General features: G+C 43.0%; 1 protein-coding gene across 13 annotated transcripts in view; it reads right to left on the bottom strand.

Moving 5' to 3' along the window:
• CLASP1 (cytoplasmic linker associated protein 1) overlaps positions 1-22863 on the bottom strand; it is a 272320-nt gene that overhangs the window by 232920 nt on the left and 16537 nt on the right. For all 13 annotated transcript variants that reach the window (XM_042994223.1, XM_042994217.1, XM_042994218.1 and 10 more), the window contains exon 2: positions 3449-3928. In XM_042994223.1, the coding sequence (XP_042850157.1) occupies positions 3449-3643 (195 nt within the window). In that variant the 5' untranslated portion in view covers positions 3644-3928. The remainder of the gene's footprint in view (positions 1-3448; positions 3929-22863) is intronic.

The following is a 22863-nucleotide window of genomic DNA, read 5'->3' as shown; positions in this document are numbered from 1 at the left end:
AAAAATAAATAAAAACATTAAAAAAAAAAATTTTTTTTTTAAAAAGGAAAGAAAGAATCAAATATAAAGTGATTCAAGCACCAGCCAACTATTTTTTTTAAGTGAGACACTGTGCTGACATTCAACTACATTCTCTATTAAGGAACAATAATACCCGGGGCGCCTGGGTGGCTCAGTCAGTTGGGCATCCGACTTCAGTTCAGGGCATGATCTCAAGTGTCGTGAGTTCGAGCCCCGCGTTGGGCTCTGTGCTGACAGCTCGGAGCCCGGATCCTGCTTCAGATTCTGTGTCTCCCTCTCTCTCTGCCCTTCCCCCACTCACACTATGTATTTCTCTCTCTCTCTCTCTCTCTCTCTCTCAAGAATAAACATTAAAAAAAAATTTATTTTAAGAAATAACAATACTCAAGTACTATTGTTTTAAAAGACTAAAATAGTTTCCCTTTTCTCCTATCCTTTTAGTCCTTAACTTAAAAAAAAAAAAAGTCAAGAAGCCAAACTGCAAAATTTTAATGTAAAGTGAATCCTTTCAATCCATAATATATAAAACATGTCAAGGGACACCTGGATGGCTCAGTCAGTTAAGGGTCCAATCTCAGCTCAGGTCATGATCTCACGACCCGTGGGTTCGAGCCTCATGTCAGGCTCTATGCTACCAGCTTAGAGCCTGGGACCTGCTTCAGATTCTGTCTCCCTCTCTCTCTGCCCCTCCCCGGCTCATGCTCTGTCTCTCTCTCTCTCTCTCTCTCTCTCTCTCTCTCTCTTAAAAATAAATAAACATTAAAACTTTTTTTAAAAAAACATATCAAATAAAACTGAAAATGCACATCAGGCTCTGAGAAATCCTGATCTATAATTTTAAAAGGGTGGGGGAGAGGTCTAAAAGGTAAGTTTCCAGATTTTGGTAAAGCCCCCAGGAGTACTTGCAGAACAGTCTAAGCTCCCGGGTTCACCCAAGAAACCAGTATTCATTGAGCACCTACTGTGTTCCAAGCTCCGGGCACCAGGTGTGCAAAGGGCAGTGTCATCACACTCAGACAGTTTATAAAGAAAGGGGGTGCTCACTACCATGTAACATTAGAACCATATGACATGGCCCAGACCACAAAGCCATCGGTATGAAGTCATATAAGGTATTAGAGCTTGGAGTCCCGATTACCTAGTCAAACACCTGCACTGCAGAGACAGGTAAAGTGATTTGTCCATGATTACATGCAAGTCAGTAGCAAATGTCATCTCGCTGACTTCTTCCCACCAAGCTGTCTTTCTTAAAAATTCCTTTGTGAAAGGTCAAGTCTTAATCTTTCAAGCTTTTGTGACCCGGAAGACGCTATTCTGAAAAAACTACCCAACCTTCAAGCACCTTGGATTCCTCCAGGCAGTGTTACCATGTTCTTCTGGCTTCCCACCCAGTCCGGTGGGTCTCCCACCTGTACTGTACTGCTCCCAATCTACTGTACTGTAAAACCCTTTGCTTGTTGATCAGTGCCAGACTATGAGCTCCTCAGAGGCAGGATCCAGTCTTGACACCGACTGCTAACGTCTGAGTGCTTGTTATGGGGCAGGAGCGGGACAACTTTATACACTCCTTCATTTAGTGCTTATAATAATTCCGTTATCCCAACACCGTAGATGAGGGAACCGGAGCCCGAGAGGTTAAGAGCTCACACAGTACAGCAGACTCTGTGGGCTACTTATTTAATAGTCATATTACCTCAGTCCCATCCCCAACTTCCTCCTTCAATCCATAATATATATAAAACCTGAGTTTTGTACACCAACAGCAGTCTGCTATTGCACAGTCAGTATAGTGCGGTTGGAGCCAATCTGTGTTTCACTGTCTGCCTTTATGGAACTGAACACTTAGGGAGTGCTTGTTCACTCACCGACCCAGTACTTGTTGAGCAGGAGTCTGACAGGGCTCAAATATCCCCCCTCCTTCACATGGCCACATGCTTCACTCCAAGGAGGCTGGACTCTTAAGATCAGGAGGTCAAGCATGATGGTAGACAATAATCATGGACACCCATCCACTTTCCAGTGACGCTGGGGTGGGCAGGCAAAGCCATTCTGGCCAATTTGATGTATAAGAGTCTGCTGGGAGCTTCTGAGAAAGACACAAGCAGACACTCTCCTTCCCTGGACATTGCTTTAGCTACTGCAGGCTTCTTAAATTCTTACAGAAAATCACCCGACGTCCATACAGTGGCTTTAAGCCAATGAGTCAGACTTCAGTTACTCTCACCCAAAAGCATCATAATGTGCACACAAAGCAGCAGAACTGTGATCCAAACACAGATAAGGTGTCTCTAGACTAGACCCTCCACACCTCTCCTGTAACACTCCCACCATCCAGCACCAAGGCTGAGCACATAAGCAGCACGTGTAACTTCAGCTAAATGAAGAAACAGGTGAATGAAATAGAAGTTAAGCTCACCTTTCAGAGACAGGATAACTTTTATGTGCAGTTGTAAGTAAAATATTAGGGTCCTAGGTCCCTTAATGAGTATAAAGCCTACTGACTCTTAAAGGAGACCAAGGTTTAATGCATTTGGAAAACAAGAGTCTGTAAACACCAGTTTCCAGGTCCAAACCAATCTCAGAAAACCGGGTCAATGAAAAAGGCACAAGAGATTCTGTTTCTCATGGGCTCCCTTCACAATGTTTATAGCACTTGTTAGGAGTCATGCCGACGCCCCAGTCTTCCACCCCAATCTTGACCCAAAGGGTCAAACTGAAAGAGAGAGGAAGGGGGAGGGGACAGGTAGAGAGAATGACATCTCTTCAGTGCTTCAAGTCCCGTCTTTATTCATGAAAGCTCAGTCCTTGAACGGGTAAAACGGTCATTTGGGTCTTCGGACCCCTGCCTCCACCCACTACCCACCAAAGGCACATGCCCACCTTGATCTTTAGAAGCTGAAGGATTGCCTCCAGGCCATTGCATACAGGTTGCAGAAGAGTCCTTGGCAACCCATACTATTTCTGGCCAGGTACCTAGGCCAACTTCAACACAGTGACCTGAAGGTAAAATGCTCCACGTACTATAGCCAATTCTATCCCCCACAGGAAACCAGTGAATACATTTGCTTTTCCTGAAGGGCCACTCACCAACATCTCATGACCCATTCACTGCAAGATACAGCATTCGCTTTAACTTCAAGGCTGCAAATGCCTGTAAACTTTCCAACACAAGAGCCTCTCTTTACGTGTTCACTTGGCCTTCTCTCGAAGTGCTAAAGCATAAGGATTCTTTCAATCTCCAACAAGAATCAGAGTAAACTCTACTTGCTTCAGAATGAAATGTCCAAAAGCCACAACCAGAGTGTCTTACTGGAGGCCAAAGAATCCTGCTCATCTCTCCCAGAGGAATCCTTTCTCCTAAGGACCAATTCGGACCCACCAAGGCAGCCCGGCCACCTATACAAGTGCCTCCCAGAGCACGACTTACCTTGTAATTGCTAGAGTTCACCCAAGAGGTAGCGAGCCCATCCACAAGTTTATCTAACATGGTCTGGTCATGCTCAAGGTCAGCAGACTTCTGTTTGTCTGAGAAATAGTCTATAAGTTCTTGGCCAACCTGCAGTCGTTTCCCCACATCCTTCTGCAACACCTGTGCCAGGCAGGACTCCATGCGAGGCTCCATGGTGGAATTCAAATCCAGATCCAGCAGAAGCTAGAGGGCAGTCAGGGTGACACCCTCCCAGTAAACGTACCCGGGAGGTTGCCTCTTTGTTCGCTGAGGGTTACTAAGAGCCTGTGTTTCAAAGATGCAATCCGGGGAATGGCAACAATGCACCATGTGTGTCTGAAGAGCAGCTGGTAGGATATTAAAAGTCCAATTTAAATAACTAGCAGGAGATAAAGGAGTGAGTGGCAGAGCGAGGTTCTACTCTTGGGTCTGAAATTCTTCATAATTCAGCAGTCCATTCTGAAAAGTAAAAGAGAGCAACAAATCAGCACAGATAACGTAACATTCAAATGTTTTGAAACATTAAACCACAGACAAAGCAATTCGCGCTGCAGAATCATTTACAATCACAAGTGGAGTGAGAAGCATGAACGTTTGGCAACCATATCAGAATAACATCATTATTATTTTTATCAGGAAGAACATGGAAACCCAAAGCCAATGAGCTACACAGTTGGTAGGTTGACGTTTTTCACAATTTTCCAGCTTGTAAATACGCCAGTCAGGAAAGCAGTCTTCTGCTTCAGCTAGCATATTTATTCGTGGCTTCAATTTTGCTTCCCACCAAAAACTTAACCCCACTCTGCGTGTGAATCACTGTAGGTACCGTAGCTTACTCTTACTGCCTTACTCTGAGTTTTCTAAAAAACCCACTGCCGGAAATGGGGTGGGCGCCATAGAAAGACCACTGACCAAAGTGGCTGGCCTGGTAATGGGAACCAAAGACAGCATCTCCATCAAACTTCTTGCTCAGGAGCTTTACAACAGGGTGAGCAGTCATCCTTGCCTTGTCATCCTCCCTCCAAGAAAGAAAAGGGAGTGATGGGCGTGGGGGGACAGGGAGAGGAGAAGAGGGAACAGGCTCACATTCTGATCACTTACGGACAGTATCCTCAGCTGACAACAGCACCATTTGGGCCTGGTGTTTTTATAAATCAGGAGATCTCAAAATCATGTTTGAGGGCAAAACACATGATTCGAGAAAAGTTACACTAGCACTGTTTTCATCAGACTGAACAAGTTGAACAGTGAATCTATAGCTGCTGCAGCAACTGTACACATTTATTTCTCATGCAGTTTCTCCTTGCCTTCCAACCTAACAAGAGCCACAGAAAACCTGTCTTCCAGATGCAGCACCTCCCTGACGCTGCAGGAACGAGAAGTGATCCGCACATCAGCAGTAAGTCCCAGCTCCCAGGGGTTCTAGCAGGTAAATATGGACTTATAAATCAAGTAAAATTAAAATTCTGCACAGAATAATTCTTCCAGTCTGAGCACAGCGATTCTTTCCCTTTCTGACATCACCTAATCCGTCCCTACCCTCGGTATAAAAAGCACAATGCGATGGGGCGCCTGCCTGAGTGGCTCAGTCGGTTAAGTGTCCGACTTCAGCTCAAGTCATGTTCTCATGGCTCGTGGGTTCGAGCCCCACGTTGGGCTCTGTGCTGACAGCTCGGAGCCTGGACCCTGCTTCGGATTCTGTGTCTCCCTCTCACTCTGCCCCTCCCCTGCTCATGCTCTGTCTCTCTCAAGAATAAACAAACATTTAAAAAACAAAAACAAAAAAACAGCACAATGCACTTTCTGAGTTCTAGAATCAGAGACTTCTGACACCGGCAGTAATCATTCAAGTCGAGTCATTCAATGAGGAAGACCCTCCTTCAAAGTCCCTGACACATGACTGATTACCCATCTTCTACATGCATGGTGCTGGGGGCAGGACGGCCCTCGAGAAGACCCTGCTTCATACGGCAGAGGAGACAGCCGCTCTCCATCACTTCCACACCGTGGTACTGATCCCTCCTTCATAAGAAGGACCTTCAAATACATAAAAGCGTCTATTACCCTTTATTCCAATTTTTAAGCCAAACAAAATAACCACAGCTCCTTAATCAGCTATGTTGAGCTTTATAAAGGAGGCATCAGTGATACAGGAAAACTGGACAAACAGAACCTTTTCTTTCTCAGTCCAATATCAGCCCAAGAAGCAAATCAAACAAGATTGGGCTTGTGGTGGATTAAAAATGGCCACAAATTCTTTGCTTCTCCTCCCTCATCAAGGTGGGGCCTAAGTCCTCTCCCACAGTGACTCTGGGGTTGGCCCTGTGACTTACTTTGGCCCGTGGGGAACCAGCTGCTGCAAAAGGAAGCAGAGATTTGAGAGGCAAGTGCGGCCGCCCACCCTTAGAATGCTGCCCAGGGCCCGCCATGCTGGGAGGAAGCTCCTGGAACCCGAGAGGCCATGTGGAAGGCAAGCAGCACGCTCCAGCCGACGGTCAGAAGCAGCCGCCAGACGTGGGAGTGAGTCCGTCAGGGACCACTTAGCCATTTCAGTCATCATCTGACTGCAGCTACACAAGTCTGAGGAGACAAGCAAAAAACCACCCAGCCAAACCACAGATTCTAAGAGGTAACATCTCGTTGTTGCTGTAAGCCACAGGTCTGCAGTGGTTTGTTACACACCAGTAGATATCAGATGCACTCTGCCCTCCCCCAAACATCTATCTTTCCTTCTCAGTGAAAACAATCTCCTATCCTTTACTCCTCCGAGGGCCTAAAATCAACGGACACTAACCAATAATGATAATGATCACACAACTTTGAAGCCTCTACTTGAGGTGTCAAGTTCAATACCAGATGATGTATATGGACTGCCTTTAATTCTCCAACCAACTGTAAAAAGTACGTATTAGCATCCCTATTTTACTGAGGAAACTGAGTAAAAGTACAGGTAAGTAAATTTCTAAGGCCACATGGCCACTTAGTTTCCTCTCCCCAGCTTCAAACCCTTGTGATTACAAGCGTGGCCTAGTTCTGTTCTCACTCAGGGAAAGGAGGTCAGACATCATGCTCAGCTAGGAAGTAACAGGCAAGAGAATGCGGTCTCCATTGCTGGGAGAGGAATGATTCTGTTCATTTCAGCCTCTCTATAATTTTTAAAATACATATTATATATAAAAAGCTCCCCTGCCCTAAGAATTGTATAGGATTTCCAACAAATAAAAGTATATGCTTCTTGAGGGTAATTATGCAATAAAGGCTTAAGACAGTCAAAAGTAGGTCACAAACTCCTATGTACAAAACCCACAGAATGAAAGACACTGTTAGTCCCTAAGCGTTAAGCAGATTGGGTCCTCTCTACTCTTTTTCTCCTTAACTTAAAAAAAAAGGGGGGGGGGCGCCTGGGTGGCTCAGTCGGTTGAGTGTCCGACTTTGGCTCAGGTCATGATCTCTCGGTCTGTGAGTTCGAGCCCCGCATCGGGCTCTGTGCTGACAGCTCAGAGCCTGGAGCCTGCTTTGGATTCTGTGTCTCCCTCTTTCTCTGACCCTCCCCCGCTCATGCTGTTTCTCTGTCAAAAGTAAATAAACATTAAAAAAAAATTTTTTTTTAAAGTAACTGATACTCTCAAGCATTTTCTCCATCTCTGCTTTCGGAAGCATTCAGGGAATATCAATCACATAGTCCCAAATTCACAAGGTACAAAAGTATAAAACCTCCCTCCCACTCCTGCCCCCCAGCCACCTAGTTTCCCTAACAGCAAATAATGTCACCAGTTTCCTGTGTACCCTTGCAGAGATATTTTTAGTGACCCAGGTAAATAAATATGTGCCTTTCTCCCTGTACCCCCTGGGAATTTTCTAAACCAACAAAAACACCAGCAAAACTTCATACAGCAACAGACTTATACAAAAACATTCTTAAAAAAAAAACAACACGTTATATTAAAAGATGCAGAAAATAGAATATAAACAAACGGGGGGAGGAGGAGGTAAGACATCTCTTCCTTCCACCCACATCCTGTCCAGGCTCTCTACCAGGGAAAAGCCCAACAAGGAAACACGTCTCAAGTTAACCCAGAACCTGCAGTCCCAGAGGTGACCCATGGTTAGACCAAATAAAAACCAGGTCTGTTATGCGCAAGGCATTGCTGGAAGGCACGGGGATGCGATAAACAGGACTCAGCACTTGCCCAGAAAGACCTTACGAACTGGCACAGCGTCTGTTCACGATGGGTCATCAGTTCTGAAATCATCATTTGAGGGTGCGGTGTCGCACAGAGGACTACCTGACAGCAGTGCTAGTGTTAGGAATTACTCAGACTGTTGGAATGAGTAAGTCACGGGGATGAAAGTGACAGCGCAGGGAATACAGTCAGCAGCACTGTGTGGAGACAGACGGTGGCTACCCTTGTGGGGAGCACCAGCATAATGTACAGACTTATGCAATCACTATGTTATACACCTGAAACCGATTTAACATTGCGCGTCAACTGTACTTCAATTAAAAACAAAAACAAGGGGCGCCTGGGTGGCTCAGTCGGTTGAGCGGCCGACTTCAGCTCAGGTCATGATCTCGCGGTCTGTGAGTTCGAGCCCCGTGTCGGGCTCTATGCTGACAGCTCGGAGCCTGGAGCCTGCTTCCGATTCTGTGTCTCCCTCTCTCTCTGACCCTCCCCCGTTCATGCTCTGTCTCTCTCTGTCTCAAAAATAAATAAATGTTTAAAAAAAACAAAACAAAAAAAACCAAAAACAAAATGACTCAGAATGTAACACTATTTGTAAGTTTAAAAAAAAGTCCCACTTGCACACATTTTCCAAAATAATAAGAGAATGTAAAAATGATACAAAAGAAAAGGCAGGTGAGGTTAGAATGGCCAACTACCTTTCCTCCTCTTGATGTATCACGCTAAGTGCTCTCCTTGAGCAAGATCTCACCACGAAAGCCATGGGGCCACTAGACCTTACTGTATCAGTCCCTGGGAAAAGGGACACATGCCAGGTGTTTCCGAAAAAATGCCCCAACTCCTCTTAAACTCCTCCTCCCCAACTGCAAAGGGCTCTTCCATTCCCCAGCATCACCCTTCTCTGCCCCCGCTATGGTATAAGCATCTCAACCTTTTCCTGCCGCATCATCTTGGTCTATACCGGGGACGGGGGGGGGGGGGGGGGGGGGGGGGGGGGGGGGTAGTAACAATAAGAGGAGAAGCCCATGGCCCTACAGCCATTCTCCTTTGCAGTAGCCAGGAAAGTGGAAATTAACAGAGCAATGTTTATCAGAACAATAGCCCAACTGTGAGCCCAACTCTGCCAGGGACTAACAGGAAGAAGTTAAAAAATACCAGCTTCAACAAGAATGAAGAAACACACAATTAGACAGCCTGAGGTAATGAAAAGAGCAACAAAGTTTAAAATTCCAGCCTCTAGTCTTGACTGCCACTTCCTGAGTGGCACTGGGGAGAATGATGGCTCCTCACTCATTAAATAAAATTAAAAATGGAAAAGGTTTGCACGGGAAATTTTTAAAAACTGGCTCCTATCTCTGTGCGGCGCCTGGGTGGCTCAGTCAGGTAAATGTCCAGCTCTTGTCTTCGGCTCAAGCCATGATCTCACGGTTCATGGGTTCGAGTCCCACATCGGTTTCTGCACTGGCAGTGCAGAGCCTGCTTGGGATTCTCTCTCTCTCTCTCTCTCTCTCTCTCTCTCTGCCCCTCCCCTGCTTGTGTCCACTGTCTCTCTCTCTCTCTCTCTCTCAAAATAAATAAATAACCTTTAAAAAATTAGTTATCTCTATCCCCTTAATTATCATAACTACTCTACAGCACCTGCATACACAACCATGGAGGTGTATTAACAATGGAGGACCGGTGGGCAGGGATGGCAGAGAACCGAACCAACTCTAAGCTCTGCTCCGTAGACTTCTCCATAAGAGAAGTTACAAGCAGGACCATTTTTACCTAGTGGCTCAAAACAAGTTAATACTTCTCATGAGTCTTTGGGTTGGCTGGGCCCACCTAGAAGGCTCTTCTACTAATCTCGCCTGGGAGCATCCATGCCAGCTTCACCTGGGTGCGAGTACACAACAGCATCACTCACATGGCTGAGAAACTGAGGCTAGCTGCTGGCTGGACCGCCTGCCACATATGATCTCCAACCATTCGGTGACAGAGCCTGCACCTCACTACAGAGTGGCTAGAGCGTTTCGAGGTAGCAAAGGGGGAAACTGCCGAGCCTCTCAAGGCCCAGAATCCAGAACCTGTAAATCACTTCTGCTCCATCCGGCTAGTGAAAGCAAGTCACAAGGCCAGCCTAGATAAGTATGAGGAAATCAATTCTACAAATTTATAGGAGGAGCTACAAAGTATTTTGGCCATGTTTTTCAGTCTAACACGGATGTATTCAATGGGTATTTGCAGAATAAATAAATGGATAAATAGATGGGATGAATACATTTGTACTGTTTATCCATTACCAGGCTAATCTCAATTACTTGCATTGATTCAATTTATCATATATCACATCTCACCACAGAAAATACAAGAGAAGTTACTATAATCCATGAGTTGAAAATGCTTCCAACTTACTTGAAGAGAATGAAATGCACTCACAAAAAGCTTATCAATGTAAGAAGTCAATACAAACATAAGATGCACATTACAGTTCACAGCTGGAATGTTACACCTGCAAAATAAGGCATATGAAGGGGCGCCTGGGTGGCTCAGTCGCTTGAGCGTCCGACTTCAGCTCAGGTCATGATCTCGTGGTTCGTGAGCTCAAGCCCCGCGTCGGGCTCTGTGCTGACAGCTCAGAGCCTGGAGCCTGTTTCAGATTCTGTGTCTTCCTCTCTCTCTGACCCTCCCCACTCTGTCTCTGTCTCTCAAAAATAAATAAACGTTTAAAAATATATAAAAAATGAAAAAGTAAGGGATATAAATAAGTTCTGTGGTAATTCAGAGGGGTAACTCAGAAGGCGTGGAATGACCAAGTTAAAACTATATATGCTCATTAGGTAATCGGGTGCACTTAATAGGAGAAATGATAAAACTTAATGGGAGAGGAGCACCTGGGTGGCTCAGACAGTTCAGTGTCCGACTCTTGATTTCAGCTCAGATCATGATCTCACGGTCTGTGGGACAGAGGCCCGAGTCAAGGCTCCATGCACTGATAGCGCAGAGCCTGCTTGGGATCCTCTCTGCCCCTCCCCCACTCACACTCTCTGCCTCTGTCAAAATAAATAAATAAACATTTAAAAAAACAAACCAAAAGAAAACCTTAATGGGAGGGGCGCCTGGGTGGCTCAGCGGGTTCAGCGGCTCAGGTCATGATCTCATGGTTTGTGGAGCTGAGCCCTGCTCACATGCACTCATGCTCCCACACTCGCGCGCGTGCTCTCTCTGGCTCTGAAAATAAATAAATAAACTTAAAAAAATAAAAACACTTAACAGGGAAGAAAAGCATAAGCAAATGAGGGCGGGAGATACTTGTGAACAGGTGAGGGAAGACGTGTGGTAAGGCAGAGACAGTGAAACCCTGTGAGGTACATAGGCCTCATTATGCCCATTTCAAAGACAAAGAAATGAAAGCTCAGAAAGGTTAGGTAAAAAATACAAACACCTGCCCACAGTTTTAAAGCTAATAATGTCAGGCAGTAGTCAAAAACCAGAGCTGCCTAGCCTTAAGGCTTGTATTCTTTTTTTTTTTAACTTTATTTATTTTGAGAGAGAGAGAGAGCATGAGCAGGGGAGGGGCAGAGAGAGAGAGAATCCCAAGCAGGCTGTGCTCTGTCAGCACAGAGCCCGACGTGGGGCTTGATCCCACGAAAAATCAAGATCATGACCTGAGCCAAAATCAAGAGTCGGACACTTAACCAACTGAGCCACCCACACGCCCCTTTTAAGGTTTGTATTCTTTTTTTAATTAAAAAAAAATTTTTTTAACGTTTATTTATTTTTGAGACAGAGAGAGACAGAGCATGAACAGGGGAGGGTCAGAGAGAGAGGAAGACACAGAATCCGAAACAGGCTCCAGGCTCCGAGCAGTCAGCACAGAGCCTGACGCGGGGCTCTAACTCACGGACTGTGAGATCATGACCTGAGCTGAAGTCAGACGCTCAACCGACTGAGCCACCCAGGCGCCCCTCAGTAGGAGTCTTAAGCAGGATGTTTGTAGCAGGTGCTGCAGGTAGCAGAGAAAGGAGACAAGATGGCGCCTGAGGAAATTCAAGTGGGAATTTCAGGGACGGGGCAGGCAGGGCAGCTCACACCATGCCGGTAGAGCACCCACTCTCCCAGCCATCCCCACCTTTTCACTTGTCAGCCTGCGGTCACTGGCTCACGGCCCCTCCGCCTCCAGCCTCCCTGTCTCCCTCCCTCCTTCCCTGCCTCAACATCCTGCAATGGCCTCTCTCTTCAGCCACCTCAGACCTCTACCCTTCCAGGTGTCTGTTCTCAGGTGTCAGCAACCCCTCTTTGTCTCTCAGCCCCCCTGACGTGTTCTGCAATCCCACTTTCCAACCACAACTGACCATCCTTCCAGCCCTTAGGCTCAAGCCCCTGGCTCCAGCCTCAATTCCATAAAACGCCTTCCCAATCTGACCTTCCTTAGTCTGGATTCAATTCTGTGGGGATTTTAAGGGCTTGAAACTTTCGACTTTCTCTCCTGTGATAGCTGCCTCGTAAATCTGCACCCTGGAAGAACCGGACACACTTAACCAGCTGCCTTCTCACGCCTGCGGCAAACAGTCCATCACGCGGAAGGGAACACACGCACGTGCCCGATGGGTATCATTTTACACTGATCACCTCAAACTTCACAAAGTATTCCAAACCAGCATCCTAATTCATGTTCTCCAGTAAGCTGGCCCACCCTTCTCTCCAAAACCAATTTCCCATCTTCTCCCCAAGCGCCCATGTACCCTGTCCTGCAGCCTACACCCGCCGGCCTCTTCGGATGTCAACCAGCTGCACTGACGTGCTTCCTGCTCACCCTGAAGCCCCTCTGATGCAGCTTCACTGGCCCCTGCCCCACCGGAGCTGCTCTCGTCAGGGTCACGGATAACCTCCATGCCGGCAAATCCAAGCAATACCCTTTCTAGACTTTCTAACTCCATCTCTCGGGAGCATTCCAAAGCTGGCCCCTCCATCCTTCATAAAAAATTTCCCATTTCCGTGAAAATAAACAGTCGTGCCTTCCTGCCACTTTTCTGGGCACACCTACTCGAATCTCTCTAACCATCTCTGCTCTGCTTCCAGAGCTGCTGTTGGGCTCAGATCGATGCCTCTCATGCTCTAACCTTGCTCACTGCAGAACACTCAACATCCGTTCCCAGGAGTTTAAAAGCTTCCCGTGAACTGACGACTTCCAAATTGGCATCTCCAGGCCAAGTATTTGTGGACTCCCGTTGTACACCCTGACTCCTGCTCTTCCTTCTTCTGCCTTAAACCCTCTCCATGTGCCTACAGTGGTCTGGCTATGGGCCTCAGGGCTTCAGCTTAAAATTCACCTCCTCAACAAGTCCTTCAAAGACCACTCACAGGAAGCCCCTCGTCACGGCATCCCATTCCCTTCCTTCAAATCACTTGTGACAAGTCATAATTCTACTGCATGTTTCACTATTTGCTGGCCGTTTTCCCCAGGACTGTCAGTCTGGCACAGGAGGGGATCTCGTTTGTTGTGTTCACCTGAAGCCTGTAACCATATCACACACAAGGCACTTGAGAAGCGTCTGTTGAATGATTCAAGTCTGAGCTGAAAATCAAAAGTCACTGGCGATCATTAACTGAGTTCATTATCTTCTTGACGAGTGGGAGGAATGGGGTGGGTAAGAAGAATGTGAAAAACATTCCAGGTGAAAGGATTGTGCGAATACGTATGAACAAAGCACAAACACGAGAGACTGGCTCACCAGAGGAAAGGCAGCGATTTGGAAAGGCCAGGGCACTGGCTCCCAGCCGGTAAACACTGACCCCACCCCCATGATGAGAGTGGACGGTTATTACAAGAATGTCGGAGAATTCTTCCATACACACACCAAACACTGTCCAGATGTCCTCATGTCCACATTTTTCAAACTCACATACACACTGAATTGTTCAATGTGATGGTAATGTAAAAAGCAATTCTAAATTCTTTCTTTTAGTTTGACAATTTTTCTCAATTAACAGATACTAGAAATTCCACTTCTGTAGAGCTCTGTGATTTGGACACTAGCCTCAAAAACTCTGGAAACAATCAGTCAGGCATAGAGCAGGAAGACTAGACACAGTGCCCAAGAGTCTATTTCCAGCCCTAAAAGTCAACAGGCCTTCAGGGAGCTCTTTACAAGTTATCTATGAACAACAGAATCAGACTTAGGGTGGGCATATAATTTACCTGGAAAAGATCATTAAAATCTGGAATTATACAAGTGATCACAAGATCATAAGATTCTGTGGTAAGGAGGAAAAAAATCAGAGTTAATCAATCTCTCTCTCTGAGAGAGAGTGAATACACACACACACACACACACACACACACACATATATATATATATACAGTCTATATATATATAGTGTCTATATATACAGTCTATACATATATAGATGAACAATAATTAAATACAGTGAAGTCAAGAAAAAAAACAGTTATATAATGCAAATCCCCAAAAATGAATAAAAGGAGGTTCACCATATTATATTAAAAGGCCAGACCATATGAATAGGGGGGAAAAAATCATTAACATTGGTTAATTTCTGGTGATCAGATTATAGATTTTTCGTTGCAATTTTCTATATTCCAGAAATATTTTTTTCTTAGTGTTTATTTTTAACAGAGAGAGCGCAAGCAGGGGAAATACAGAGAGAGACAGAGAGAGACAGAGGATCCAAAGCGGGCTCTGCACTGACAGCCGTGAGCCTGAGGCATGGCTTGAACTTCTGAACCGCGAGATCATGACCTGAGCTGAAGCTGGATGCTTAACAGACTGAGCCAACCAGGCGCCCCTCGAAGTATTTTCTATAATGAATATATGCTACTTTCGTAATTACAAACAGGTAAGTACTATTCAAAAATCAGGCACTACCATTTCATAATGGAGGAAAATCTCCCTTCCAGTATCATGGAATATAATGTGTAACTGTCAGTGAAGCGTAGAACAACAAAGTCTCAAATTGATAAGAAGATGGAAGTATGCACCAATTACTTCCACAAAACACGTGGTGAAAAACCACATGCTGGTGAAGAAAAATAAGTGCAAAGAAAAGAAAAAAACACACACACAAACCCAGCACCGCCACATTACAGTGCGCAGACTGTGAGAAAAGGACAGCATGTACTGCACCGGCACCGAATAAGTGATTCATAGCAGTCAATACCTGCCTTCACTAGCATTTTAATGTTTTCTCTCTGTTTTCTCTAACTGTGAACTGTAAAAATAGGAGATAGCTCTGTTTCTGCTTCTCCTGCAGCAGGTTTAAAGTAGGAGGAATGGCTTCTATTTTTATTCTGCTCCTCAAACTTCCTCAAAAATGAAACAAGACAGATAAGCACTGAGAACCGCTGAAATTCAGTGATTATCACATGAGGGTTGTTATAATATTCTCTTTACTTTTGTAGGTGTTGAAAATTGTACATCATTTTTTTAAGGTACTATAAAGCTTCAGTCCACTTGGTGGAAAAAACTATGAATTACCTGTAATAAAACTGTCCATTAACTAAACAAATTAGAATGTGAAACTGTATTAAAGTACACACATATATAGTACAGTATAGCCTAAATGTGGAGAAAACTACAGAGTATATAAAAAAACAGAGTATATAAAATATTAATGTGTGAGCTTCTGTCCTACTTCTTAAAAATTTCTTTTTGGGGCACCTGGGTGGCCCACTTGGTTGGCAGTCCAACTCTGGCTCAGGTCATGATCTCACAGCTCATGCGTTGGACTCCCACCTCGGACTCTGTTCTGACAGCCCAGAGCCCGGAGCCTGGCTTCGGATTCTGTGTCTCCCTCTCTCTCTGCCCCTCCCCAGCTCCTGCTCTGTCTCTCTCTGTCTCAAAAATAAACATTTTTTAATTCTACTTTTTGTATTTGTGAAACAGAAAAGATTGGGGTGGCTGGGTGGCTCGGTTGCTTGAATATCTCTTGATTTCAGCTCAGGTCACGACCCCGGGGTCGTGGGATCGAGCCCCGCATCAAGCTCTGAGCTGGGCATGAAGCCTGCTTAAGATTCTCTCTTTCTCCCTCTGCCCTTCTCCCCTGTTCGCACTCTCTCTCTCCTGCTAAAATAAAAACATGAAAGAAAAAAGAAAAAGAAGAGATAAAGATTTTAAAAGTCTCTGAAGAGAAAAACAGAACAGCACCCAATTTTATTCATTCAAGAACTGTAAGACTAAAACTAACCTCTCACTCTTTATTCACTGCTGACTTTTTTCCTCTCTCAACGCAAATTACTTAATGTATACACAAGACTGGCTCTCAGCATTAGCATACCACACTGTTACCTTACCAAGGCAGTGACCCCAGATAGGAGAGGATAATAATACAGATCACAGCTTTCCACAGAAGGATCTTACATGAAGACAAGACACCTGAGTAAAGGACCAGCTTATTGGGGTGAGGAGCCTTATGAAAGACAGAGTGTGACTGGTAACGTTGGCTCATCTAGAAAGAGGGGATCTAAATTTCCACTCAACCTAGCAACACTTGACTTCTATAATATTTTTCAGAGAGTTTCATTTATAGTTTCACTCACAGTCCTGGTCAAATAGTATTTCTTTTCTCATGTGTTTACTACGCTAACACAAAATAGATCACTGAAGCTAAGCTGCTTACATGACTTTTTAGTAACCGCTTTCCTGAGATCTAATTCACTTACCATTAAGTTCACCCTTTTATACTGGGTGTAATTCAGCAGTTTTTATTATACTCACAAGGCTGTGCAACCATCACCACTATTTAAGTCAAGAACATTTTTATTATCTCAAAATAAAACCTTATGTCCTTTAGCAGTCCCTCCCCAAACCCCTTTCCCTAAACCCATGAAAACCAATAATCTACTTTCTGACTGAATGGATTTGCCTATGCTGGACATTTCACATAAGTAGAGTCATAAAATACATGCCTTTTTGTCTGGCTTTCACTCAACATACTATTTTCAAGGCTTATCCATGTTGTACCATGTATAACACTCCTTTTTATGGCTGAATAATATTCCATTACACAGATATATCACATTTTGTTTATAAACTCACCTGTTGATGGACATTTGGATCATTTCTACTTTTTGGCTATTATAAATCTGCTACTATGAACATTTCTGAACAAGTTTTGTTCAGGTATGTTTTTAATTTACTAGAATATAGGATATGGTACTGTTTTAACTCTTTGAAGAACTGTCAAACTATTTTCCAAAATACACCATTTTACATTCCCACAAGCAACATATTTATTTTGAGAGACAGCATGAGTAGGGGAGGGGCTGAGAGAGAGGGAGAGAAAATCCCAAGCAGGCTCCTTGCTGTCAGTGCAGAGCCCCACTGCAGGGCTCAAACTCACAAACCATGAGATCATGACCGGATCCAAAATCAGGACTTGGATGCTTAACCAACTGAGGCCCCCAGGTGCCCCACCACAAGCAGTATATGAGGGTTCCAATCTCCCTACATCTTCAGCAACACTCAATGTCTATTTCAGCCATCCTAGGGGGTGCAGAATGGCATTTCACTGTGGTTTAGACTTGCATTTCCCTGAAGACTAAGGATACTGAGCTTCTGTTCATGGGCGTGGCCACTTGGACATCTTCTTTGGAGAAATGTTTAATCAAATCTTTTGTTTATCTTTTAATTGGGTTATTTGTTTTTTTACTGCTGACTCTTAAGAGTTTTTATATGTCACGGATAAAGGTCCTTTATCATATATATGATTTCTGAGTATTTTCTCTCATTCTGTGGAGTGTGCTTTCATTTTCTTGATGGGTGTCATTTGAAACATAAAGATCTCAATTTCGATGAAGTCCACTTTATGTTTTTGTCTTTTGTGGCTTATATCATACCGAAGAAATCATTGTCTATTTTACCACAATAAAAAAAGAAAAAAAAACTACTGCCTAATGCAAGGTCATAAAGATTTACATCTACATTTCAGATCTTACATTTAGGTCTAGGAATAATTCTGAATTCATTTATACATACAAGTGAGGAAAGGGTCCAAATTCATTCTTTTGCATGTGGATATCCACTTGTCCAAGCACCATTTGTTGAAAAGACCATTCTTTCCCCCACTGAATTGTCTTAACACCTTCATTGAAAATCAACTGACTATAAATGTAAGGTTTTATTTCTGGACTTACATTCTATTCCACTGATGTATATGTTTATTCTTATGATCAGTACCAAGCTGTTGTGATTACTATAGCTTTGTAGTAAGTTATGAAAGTCTTCCAACTTTGTTCTTTTTCAAGATTATTTTGGCTATTCTGGGTCCCTGGTACTTCCGTATGAGTTTTAACATCAGCCTGTCAATTGCTACAGAACAGGCAGCTAGGATTTTAAGTCAGGGTACCAAATCTGTAGAAAATTTGGGGAATATTGCCATCTTTAACATTATTAGGTAATCTGATCCATGAACATAAAATATCTTTCCATTTATTTCATTTTTTTATGTATGTTTATTTTGAGAGAGACAGAGAGAGACAGAGAGAGAGAGAGAGAGCATGCGCACACACACTAGCAAGGGAGGAGCAGAGAGGGAGAAAGAGAATCCCAAGCAGGCTCTGCACTGCCAGTGCAGAGCCCAACGCGGGGCTCAAACTCACAAACCGTGAGATCATGACCTGAGCCGAAACCAAGAGTCGGACTCTTAACGGACTGAGCCACCCAAGCACCCCTTCCCATTTATATAGATCTTTATTTTCTTTCCATTTATTTAGATCTTTAATTTCTTTCAATGGTGCTTTATAGTTTTCAGACTATAAGTTTTACAATTTTTGTTAACTTTATTCTAAGGTTTTTTTTATTCTTTTTGTAGCTATTGTGAATGGGATTGTTTCTTAGTTTCGTTTTTGGACTCTTCATTGCAAGTATACAGGAATACAACTGATTTTTGTTTATTGATCTTATATCCTGCAACCTGGCTGAACTCCCTTATTAGTTCTAATAGTTCTAGAGCAGAATCCTTAGGATGTTCTACACACAAGATCATGTCATCTGCAAATACAGTTTTACTTCTTTTCCAATCGGATGCATTTTATTTCTTTTTTTTTTTTTAATTTTTTTTTTTTCAACGTTTTTTATTTATTTTTGGGACAGAGAGAGACAGAGCATGAACGGGGGAGGGGCAGAGAGAGAGGGAGACACAGAATCGGAAACAGGCTCCAGGCTCCGAGCCATCAGCCCAGAGCCTGACGCGGGGCTCTAACTCACGGACCGCGAGATCGTGACTTGGCTGAAGTCGGACGCTTAACTGACTGCGCCACCCAGGCGCCCCTCATTTTATTTCTTTTTCTTGCCTAACTGCCCTGGTTAGAGCCTCCAGTACAATGCTGACTAGAAGGGGCATAAAAGGACATCCTTTTCTTGTTCCTGATCTTGAGAACACACTCAATCTTTTAGTACTATGACATTAGCTATGGGTATATGGCCTTTATCACATTAAGGAAGTTCTCTTCTATTCCTAGTTTGTTGAGGGTTTTTAATCACAAAAAGGTGCTGGATTTTGTCAAATGCTTTTCCTTCAGCTATTGAGACGATGATGTGGTTTTTATCCTTTATTCTATTAATATGGAGTATTATATTCATTTTCAGATATTAGACCAACCTTGTATTTCTGATATAAATCCTACTCGGTCATAGTATATAATCCTTCTGATACGGTGCTGGATTCAGTTTGCTAGTATTTTATTGATTTTTGACATCTATATTCGTAAAACAGACTGGTCTGTAATTTTCTTGTGATGTCTTTGTATGCCTTTGGTTAACAGAGTAATAACATGCTCAAAACATTTCATGGTCCTCTTTATTCTGAAAAAGTCTGTGAAGAATTTGCATTTGGTAGCTATGGTAGAATCAATGAATGTGAAGTCATCTGAGCCGGGCTCTTTTTTGTGGGATGTTTTTTGACTGTTAACCTGTTACTTGCTATTGGTTTATCCATATTGTCTGTTTTTTCTTCAGCCAATCACAGTAGAGTCTTTTCAGGAATGCATAATTCCATCCACGTTAATTTATTTATTTTGAGAGAGAGAAAGAGAGAGAGAGAACTCGAGCAGGGGAGGGGCAGAGAGGGAGAGAGAGAAAGAATCCCAAGCAGGCTCCACACTGTGAGCATGGAGCCCAACGCAGAGCTCCAACCCACAAACAGTGAGATCATGACCTGAGCTGAAATCCAAAGACTAATCTAGTCTTTTCTTTTTTTCCTTCTGCCTACTTCTGGTTAAGTATGTTCTCTCACTAGTCTCTTAAGATGGAAGTTTTGGTTACTGATTAAAGATCCTTCTTTGTTAATAAGAGCATTTAAAGCTATAAATTTCCCTCTGAGCATTGCTTTCACTGCATTCCCTAGGTTATGGTACATTGTTATATTTTTGGCATGGAGTATGTACAGTAGGTGCTCAGTATTATTGTGGAACAATGAATGAGTGACAGTCTTTTTTTTTTTTTTAATTTGTGGTAAGACATACATAAGATTTAGTATTTTTACCACTTTTAAGTGCAGAGTACAGAGGTATTAAGTGCATTCACACTGTTGTGCAACCACGGCCACCACAGTATGGTGTGTTTTTGTTTTCAATCATCTCAGGATATTTTCTAATTTTCTTTGTAATTTCCTCTTTCACTTACTGATGACTTAGGAGGGTGTTAATTTCAACAAATTTGTGAATTTGCTGGTTCCTCTCTCTATTATCGATCTCTAACTTCATTCTATTATGGTCAGAGAGAGAAAATACTTTGTGTGATTTCATCCTTTTAAATTTGAGTCTTGTTTTATGGCATAACATACGATCTATCCTAGAGAATGTTCCACATGCACTTGAGAACAGTGTTACTATTAGGTACAGTATTCTATATATGTCTGTACCTTAATGATTTAAGAGTCTGTCTGCACCTAGACCAACCAGGTTTAAGAAAAAAAATTCTCCATGATCTAAACCTTAGATTTTTCATGGTATCCCCTACCTTTTAATCTGGCTACATATCCTGTATTTACATATTTAAAAACATCAGGTCTCCCTTTAAAAATAAAAATCTCAGCTCTAGAACCATATTAAGAGTTAGTTTCTAAGAGCAAAACCTATGAAAATGGTAAGCCAAAAAGATATTTGCATGAGAGATTTTTTAAAGAGGCTTCTTAACATGAAATCCCCAGACTTAGGTGAATAAGAAGAGGGGCAAGCATTTGATATGTCATTTGATAGCATGACAGCTGACAGGGCCATCCCAAATTTCTCAAGGGAGCTGGGTTACACCCAGTTGAAAAAAGAAAACCCTATTAAGTACTGGGTATTCAGTGTGAAGACAGAAGTACTGGGTATTCAGGGTGTAAGAAGGCTTGGGATACAGAAGCAGGGAGAGTTTTTCCTGTTACTGCATAAAGTCAAGCTCTAAAGAAGTAACACAGCAGTAGTTTAAAATTTGGCTTTCATTTCAGCAATTTAGAAAAAGCAAGACCACTTCACATTTGAAACAGCACTTTCCAAGTGATGGTACAAATGCTACTTTCTTTATCCACCCACAAAACCTCTGTAAGTAACTGTTACTCTCACACTATTTTACAGAAGAGGAGTCAGATTCAGAAGCAAAGTGACTCCCAGGGTCACCCAGCAAGTATGAAACAGAATCAGGATTCGAACCTTGGCTTCTAACTCCAAATCCAGGGCTATTTCCACCAAGTCACAGCTCCTGCTTCTCATTGTAAAACCCACAGGTCACTGGGTGCTTTAGACATGTACATATATATACAATTTAGGAAGAAGATCCACAAAGGAAGGATATATCCACCATGCTTATTGTTACCAAACTAAGAGCACAAGAGCCTAAATCAAGAGAACCAACTAGAAACTGGCACAGCACCACACACTAAGCAAGTGCTCCATCAAGAACAAACAAAGAGGAAGAACCATATGCATTCCCACAAGTAACCCTAGGAGAGTAATCAGCAATCTTTAGTTCAGAGGGTTTAGTATTTCCCACAGATGCTGATGGCAAGCCAAAGGCATGATCGAAAAAGGAAAAAGAGAAAAAAAGGGTAGTGCATAACCAGGGGGAAACTAGGTAAAGGATAAACAGAAACTCTACTATTCTTTCAACCTCTTGTGAATCTGTAAGTATTTGAAAATGTAAAGAAGAAACAAGTGAAAAGCTACACACAATGTGGACAGGCTCGTGGTGCTCAGTTCCTAAATTCACTAAATACATACTATGCCAGCCAATCTGCCAGGCTCTGCCTTCAACAAGTTACAGATTCACCAGGGAAAGAAATAAAAGTGAGCACTCTATTCTAACACAGTACATCAAGGTGCTTTCCTGGAAGACTATCTACTTTTCTGACGACTCCCTAGTAAACAGGGGAAAAAAGAAAGACTGCAACAATGAAACAAATGTAAGGGCAAACCTCTGTCTTCAGGGCTGGCATGAAAACACATGCTTTGCTCATTACTCTCACCCTCCAAATCATTTCCCTTGCTTCCATTCCTGGCTCCAGCAAGATTCATACTGAAGACACAGAATCTGATCGACTAGGAAATCTCACATAGTCACAGAGGCTTCAATGATAAGGAGTCTTGTGCTTGCTGAAGATAGAGAACTGAACAGAGGGCTTTAGAGATTCATTTATTCATTGACAAATCAGATGGTATTAGGTTTAACTTCACATCTTTTCAATGCAGTAAAGTGAAGTGGCAAAGAAAGACAATGTGGAACATCAATCAAGCAATGACAAAGACTACTGCAAAGGCTCATATACAGCTTCCTACCCACCCCACTGAAACCATAGTTGAAGCATACAGACTTTTAAATCTGTACTTTCCACAAAGCTTACACATAAAACTAGGGAAAATTCTCTGTATTTCTCAGGTCAATTAGAACACTGCTATTACTAAAATGATATTTTTACATTCATATTTTACAGATTCAGGGAAAAAATCCATAAGAAAAACATAAAAAGAGATCTGTGCATTAACCATGTTAGTATATACTGAATCATACCTAGTTTCCAATCCGAGTTGTTACTGCCTCTGTATTTTTCCAACGTGACTTATTCCCACCCATCACTAACATGGTTTTCTCCAAAATATCAGAAGATCTAATCTTCCATTTAAACAAAAAGATCACTTGAGAATGTAACTGTATATAATCACACAAACACACTTTAATATGCTGATGAGAATGAAATCCATAACTATCCAGGACAATTTGGAAAGGTTAT

This window comes from Panthera tigris, chromosome C1 (assembly GCF_018350195.1).
Source record: "Panthera tigris isolate Pti1 chromosome C1, P.tigris_Pti1_mat1.1, whole genome shotgun sequence".
Classification (NCBI taxonomy): domain Eukaryota; kingdom Metazoa; phylum Chordata; class Mammalia; order Carnivora; family Felidae; genus Panthera; species Panthera tigris.
The sequence above is the reverse complement of the archived record's forward strand: the minus strand, read 5'-3'. Positions and strand labels throughout refer to the sequence as shown.